The 7,500-nt window shown below is 31.6% G+C and overlaps 1 protein-coding gene across 5 annotated transcripts in view; it reads left to right on the forward strand.

The window, feature by feature from the left end:
• LOC118444020 (protein abrupt) overlaps positions 1-7,500 on the forward strand; it is a 74,374-nt gene that overhangs the window by 20,028 nt on the left and 46,846 nt on the right. For 4 of the 5 annotated variants that reach the window (XM_035871807.2, XM_035871803.2, XM_035871804.2 and 1 more), the window contains exons 2-3: positions 2,252-2,869; positions 3,049-4,147. The exons of the other annotated variant lie outside the window; for it this stretch is intronic. In XM_035871807.2, the coding sequence (XP_035727700.1) occupies positions 3,941-4,147 (207 nt within the window). In that variant the 5' untranslated portion in view covers positions 2,252-2,869; positions 3,049-3,940. The remainder of the gene's footprint in view (positions 1-2,251; positions 2,870-3,048; positions 4,148-7,500) is intronic. 5 annotated transcript variants of the gene reach the window in all.

Consider the following 7,500-nt stretch of genomic DNA (forward strand, 5'->3'; position numbering starts at 1 on the left):
TTTTGTTTTTTTGTTTTGTAACAAGAAGAATGATGAAGATTAAAACAAAGAAAAAAACAAAGGAAAAAAGAAAAAGATAGAAAGAAAAAAGAAAAATGTCAGGAGAAAAATTCTTCCCACGCGAATTGCAATTTTTTAATTACGCACCTATTATATTTATAATATATTATACGTATTATTGATAACTTCAACGTTATATCACGATACGCGTAGGCGTAAAAAATACATACATATACATACATATATATACATATATACATTCTGATTCTCCAAGTATCATAGCAAACGCACGTTCTTCGCATTACGCGGCAATTGTTAGCCATCTCTTATCATGTACCCAGTAATTCATCCGACGTAATTCATTCGACGCATTCGCACTTGCATTTCCCGCTACGCATTTTCTTTCCGTAATTTTTTTTTCTTTTATTTTGCTTTTTTTATCGTTTGTAGTTTTTCTTTTTTTTTTTCTTTTCTTTTCCCCTCTACCCCCTTCACTCCCCCCCCCCCCTTTCACCGACGCGAATATAATATTTGCATTGAGAAATAATGATTGTCCGTTGTTATTAATACTCCGTCCTATTTTTTTGTACGGATTATAATTCGTGGAATATAATCATTCGCAGTTTTTTAATATATCGTATGTCTAAGCAAACGATATAGGATATTCTTTCTTTTTTTTTTTTTTTTTTTTTTTTTTTTTTTTAATTAAATTATTATACTGTATATAAAGGAAAGGAAGGAAAGAGAGAGAGAGAGAGAGAGAGAGAGAGAGAGAGAGAGAGAGAGAGAGAGAACTTTTAATGCTTATGAAGTCCGATGCGCCCGAGTATAATATTTTAATAAATGTTAAAAACTCTACAATATTATATTAAACTCATACATTTTTAAAACTTTATATGGAGTATAATATTTTAATAAAAAAAAGTGTATATATATTTATATATATATTTATATATATATATATTATAGTATTTCATATGTAAAATTGAATCTTGTCTCAAGAAAATGAGAGAGGAAAAAGGAAAAAAGGAGAGAAAAAAAAGAGAGAGATAGAGATAGAGAGAGAGAGAGAGAGAGAGAGAGAGAGAGAGAGAGAGAGAGAAAGAAAAAACAGGAAAATGTGTATCTTGACAGTTTAAATGTAGTTCTTGCACAATCAGTAAATTATTCCTAATGGAAAATCGTGAACTCGATCGTATGTAGTTAAATGCGATGTACGAGCTATCGGACTACTGTAACATATGTAAAACGTACGCGATTTGTATGTACATATATACATACGTAGGTATGGTACATCCATGTGATATCAGGCCAGAGTAAAAGGGAATCGTTTGGAATTCATGCGTTGAATCGACAAGCTTTCCTGCACATCTCTGATATATTTAGCATTACGAATAAACCTATATATCTATGTATATATGTATGTATACATGTATACATGTATATAACAAAAGTGAAGTAACGTATACGTAATTTTTTCAGACTTCGATCATTAATAAACTTCCTACAATTTTTCTTCGACAATATTTTTTGTTTCTATTTTCTTTTTTTTTTTTTTCTTTTTATTCTAAAAATTCTTAAAACTATCGCTAGTCTACTTCGTCTTTTTTTTTTTTTTTTTTTCCTTAATACTCCCATAATTTTGTGCGTCAAGAAAGCAAAAATAAATTGACAGCTCATAGAGAGAACGAGAGAAAAAAGAGAGAGAGAGAGAGAGAGTAAGAGAATGAGAGGGAGAGAGAGAGGGAGAGGGAGAGAGAGAAAGTTACAAAAAAAAAAAAGAAAATAAAAGTCAAAGAATCGTAAAAGTAAAACGGAATATATTCTGATCTAATCTACTTAATATTAATATACGTATATATACATATTTATATACAAAGTGTTTTGAATTAATCGATGTACATATATTATAAAAATATTAACAACGTAGTCTTATTATATAAAATGAATATTCTATATATTTATTATATAAGTAAATAAATATATATATATATATATATATATATATAAAGAATTTGCTAAAAATTATTAGATGATTTTAAAAATCAATAATTATTTCCGATAATTAGAGGCTAATGTTTGACTTGTAAAATTACACTAGGCCTAGGGAATTTTTTGTATAAACTATTAAAAGTAATAATTGTAAAATCACTTAGGAACTTTTACGGTCAATCCTACGTATACATATATTTGTTCAAAAAATTGTATCATTCGTTTAATCTCTTATATCATTGATATTTTTTAATTACAGAAGAGGGAATTGTGGTAAAGGTGGCTGAGAAGGAACGAAAAGAAGGAGAAGACGAAGAAGAGGAAGAGGAAGAGGAAGAGGAAGAAGAGGAAGAAGAAGAAGAAGAAGAAGAAGAAGAAGAAGAAGAAAGAGGAGGAGGAGGAGGGGGAGGAGGAGGAGGAGAAGAAATAAAAGAGGAATTAAAATCATAAGCGAAAGCTCTCAAGGGGGGCATGATAAGCAAGGACGTGATTTCGAGAAGAGAATCAGGTGTCGCTCTGATAAACGATTTTTCTGAACTCGATAGAATAATAGTGCGAGAGAGAAACAAGATTCGACGGATTAATCGACCTGTTTCACGAAAATTATTGATGACGGAATGACGGGACCTTCATTATCATTTAGAGAATACATCAGCAGTATGGGCAAAAAGATATACGAGCGAGCTAAAAAATAATTTTTAGCGTAGGCTCGATCGCGGTTCGATCGTGGATCGATCGAACGATCGAATTTTTATAAAATCGAGGAAAGGAAAGAGTACGAAATAAAAGGGGGAAAAAAACAAAAAAAGTAATACAATCTAAGAAGATAATACTTTTTTCCTCAAGAAGAAATTTTCTTTCAAAATATAAAGACGAGGTAAACGAAACTCATTAATATTTCATATGATTTTTCAATTATAAAAACTATATTTCATATAAATATATACATATATACGCACGCACACACACACACACACACACATGCACACACACACACACACGCACATATATATATATATACACACGAGTAATAATAATAAACTAAAATGATTTCAGAAAAATAGATACGGTGAACCGACGAAGGCGACAACTAAGACGCAACACGTCGGATGATCGTTAACAATGGAATCATTCTTACTGTGACACTAGGCTGGTTGGCCTAATCGCCGATGATAATTCCTCTTACTTTTATTAACGCCATAACCACCATCACCACAACGCCATCATTACCTTCACCATTACCACCATCATTAAGTCCTGTGCTCTAACGCCATTACCACCATCTTAAGTCCTTTTACTCTACCAATTTAAAAAGAATCATCAAGTTCGTCGAGTAAAGAAAAAAGAGAGAGAGAGAGAGAGAAAGAGAGAAAGAAAGAAAGAAAGAAAGAAAGAAAGAAGGAAAGAAAGAAGGAAAGAAAGAACGAACGAACGAAAAAAGAATTTCGTAATAATCATTGCCGTCGTTGACCTCTCTTATACGTCGTTCACCTAAGTATACACACACACATATATATATATATATACATATATATAGTTTTCAAGGTCATCTTGATAAGTGCCGATAAGTGCCAAGAGAAAATTCTTTTTTTTCCTTCTGTTGCTGTATCTGCGGAAAGGTGAAAATAAAAAGGAAACGAATAAGGGTGAGGACGAGGGAGAAGAGGGGAGGAGGAAAGGGAAAAAGAAAAAGAAAAAAAAATCAAGCACAGGAAAGTGGGTGGTGACAAAGTGAGATAGAGAAAGAGGTACAGAGACAGGGAAAGAAAGAGAGAGAGAAAGAGAGAGAGAGAGAGAGAAAGAGAGAGAGAGACAGAGAAAGGGAGAGTAAAAGAGAAAGAGAGAGAGAGAGAGAGAGAGGGAGAGAGGGTGTCCTCGTTGGGGTGGCAGAGTGAGCACGATAGCACCTCTGGTGCCCTCGGCCGTGGGTCCCGAGGGGACGGACGCCATGGCGGCCTCTTCGTCCTCGTCGAGCGGCGAGCAGCAATACTCACTCAGGTGGAACGACTTCCACTCGAGCATCCTTAGCTCATTTCGTCATCTTAGGGACGAAGAGGATTTCGTCGACGTGACATTAGCCTGCGATAGTAGCAGTTTCACTGCTCACAAGGTCGTCCTCTCCGCCTGCAGCCCTTATTTCAGGCGACTTCTTAAGGTGAGTTTTAATATCAATTATTCATTCCTTTTTCTCTCTCTCTCTCTCTCTCTCTCTCTTTTCTTTCTTTTTTCTTTCTTCTTTTTTTTTTTCTTTTCCTTTTCTTTCATTAAAATCTTACAACAGAACAACAAAATGGATTTTAAACGAAACAATGTCACATACCTCGATAAACTCCATTGAAAGTTATTATTAATTATTATTTTTCGTTTTTTTTTTTTTTTTTTTTTTTTTTTTTTTTTTATAATGGCAATAAATATTAAATCACGAATGTATGTCTTATCACGATTAAGATTAGGGCTATTCAAGTTTTTTTTTTTTCTTTCTTCTTTTCTTTCCTTGTTCCTCGAATTTATAACAGATTTTTTTTATTATTTTTTCTTTTTCTTGTTTGTTTTTTTTTTTTTTTTTTTTTTTTTTTTTTTTTACAAGGACGGATATTAGTCTTATCTCGATTAAGATTAAAGTTATTAATTATTTGTTCCAATGGAATTCATAAGCGAAATAATATATATGAACATACATATATCGTCATTTTCTTTTCTATTTTTAAAAAATTTTTCCCTTCTTATTTTTTTCTTTTTTTCATCATTAGATGCATTAATCATTATTCTATTATACACGATTTAAGAGCGAATTTTAAACGACGATTATATTAAATCTTTTCTTCAAAGTTATTAATCATTTTACCAAATTATAACGAAATTAAATATTTCTAATACAGTACGAGTAATTTAAATTACGAAAATGTCACGATTTCTCTTTGAAAGGACAGTCTTTCATTTCTTTAATCCTAACAATTTTGAAGAAACATTAAAATATCATAATGATTTCTTCTTTTTTCTTCTTCTTTTTTTTTTTCAAATGCAATAACAAAATTATCTAAGTGTCTGTAATTTTCTAATATTTCCTTTTTTTTTTTTTTCATCGAGCGAAATTTAAATGACCAAAAGATAACATATTTAATCATATTTCTAATAAATCATACTTCTAATAAACCTAACTTTCGAAAGAATTTTAAATATCACGGAAAGATTATTAATATTAAATCATAAAAATCATTATCCATATTGGTGTATATATATATACACATACATATATTCTTTTCATATCTAAAACGTTTTCATAGCCATTGAAAATTCCAATGATTTCTTTCGAAAGTATAAAGCTATGCGAGAGACGTAGGTCGAAAAACCTATATCGTTCCTAGCTCACATCAGTGCAAGCTGTTGCGCTCATTATGGTAGAAGGTAAATTCCAAAGAAGAAGCTCTACCACATTTTCTTGTTAGAGTATACTATGTCTCCCTCTCTCTCTCTCTCTCTCTCTTCTTCATCTTCATTTTCTTCTTCTTCTTCTTCTTTCTCTTCATCTGCACTTCCGTTTTCTTTCTTTTTCTCATCTATTAGTCCCTGCTTATACTCTCGAACTCGAACTTCTCTTACTTCTTACGAGAGAGACAAAGATAGAGTTAGAGATAGAGAAAGAAAGAAAGAAAGAAAGAAAGAAAGAAAGAGAGAGAGAGAGAGAGAGAGAGAGAGAGAGAGAGAGATACAGGTACGGTAATTACTTGTGCAATTAACTACACGTTTAATCACTAATTACATTTATAATTTTGTAATTAATACCAACGGACCAATTACTAATGGCAAAAGTAATTTGTTTCCGACTTAATTGCTAATTATATTTGTAAACAATTATTAATCAACGAAACGGTATAATTGAAAATGTATTGTATCATTAATTACACGCGAACTAATTACCGTCGATTTTCTTTTTCTTTTTCCTTTTCTTTTTAATTTTCTTTTTTCTTCTGAGCTATCACCACAACTTACGATCGAAGATTCTTGTGTAATCGAGCCAGTCATTAAATCGAATGCATTGACAATTAATGATTCCACGAATATTCAACGAAATTTTCGATTAATATTTATTATCACGTTTTCATGCTCATTTCTTCATAAAAAAAAAAAAAACGAAAAAAAAATTACATACAAAAAAAACCCACACGCATATATATATATATATATATGAAGATAAATATAAAAAAAATATTAAAAATAAATCCGGTCTTTAGAATAAAATGAGAAAATAAAAAAATATAAAAAAGAAGTAAAAAGGAAAAAAAATATAGCATTAAGAGAAGAAACTGGAAGATTTTTCATCGAATACTTCGTACTTTTCGATGGTTCTTTAGATGCAAATTATATGGGGTCCGAAGTAGAAAAAGAGGGGAAAAAAGAAGAAAAAAAAAAAAAGAGAAAAAGAAAAAGAAAAAGAAAAGAAAAAACGAATAAAAAGAAGAAGAAGAAGAAGAAGAAGAAGAAAACGAAAAGGAAAATGAAATAAAAGAAAAGAAAAGGGAAACGAATGAGGGTAGTCAAAAAGTATTGGCGGGGAGGGGGAGAGGAAGATACATAGATAGATTGATAAATAGATAGATAGATAGATGGATAGATAGATAGAGGGTAGATAGAAGAAACTTTCGTTCCTTCTCTGGTTTCCTGTAATTTCGTCTTCGCGGTACGCCTCGAAATTTGCATCTACCCAGGCTGAAACATAAAGAGAAAAAGAAAGAAGGGAAGATAGAAAGAGAAAACAGTACATCGATTCCCCTTTTCTATCCCATCTACCCTTCACCCTATCTCTATCTCTCTCTCTCTCTCTCTCTCTCTTTTTCTTTCTCTCTTACACTTAAACAACCACGAGATAACAATCAGTTCAACAGAATATCCGCTAATTTGATTCCACGACAGAGCATCAAATTACATTTTCATGAATTAATTCTCCAATCGACAGTTTTATCCTCTACCATAGAAAACAACTATATATATATATATATATATATATATATATATATATATATATATATATTATGTATGTATTTGATTAAAAAAAGAAAAGAGGAAAAAAAAAGAAAATGATCGATAAGTAAATAAGCATTCGATATTATTCCGTTCCATTGAACTTTCCCTTAAAAAACCCCTTCCCCTCTCGGCAAATCACTTTTGAGTTAAAAATGTTCTAAAAAGAAATACCAAGGAGAGAGAGAGAGAGAGAGAGAGAGAGAGAGAGAGATTCAATGTGTACACTGGGGGATGCTTTCAAACTCGTTTTCGAAGATCGTTTCTCGATGTACCACGAAAACGGGAAGATGGTAATTATAGGGGTGATGCTGCTGGCGGTAGAAAAAGAAAGGATGAAAGACGAAGTGAGGAAGAGGAAGAGGAAGAGGAAGAGGAAAACGGGAAAGAACTTCCGGTTTGATTTACATAATAAACGTGACGACGAAGTCGTCTCTTTAACCGTCTCTTTCTTTCTTTCTTTTTTTTTTCCTCTTCTTCTTTTTTTTT

Source organism: Vespa mandarinia, chromosome 21 (genome assembly GCF_050613455.1).
Source record: "Vespa mandarinia isolate Hongniang chromosome 21, ASM5061345v1, whole genome shotgun sequence".
Classification (NCBI taxonomy): domain Eukaryota; kingdom Metazoa; phylum Arthropoda; class Insecta; order Hymenoptera; family Vespidae; genus Vespa; species Vespa mandarinia.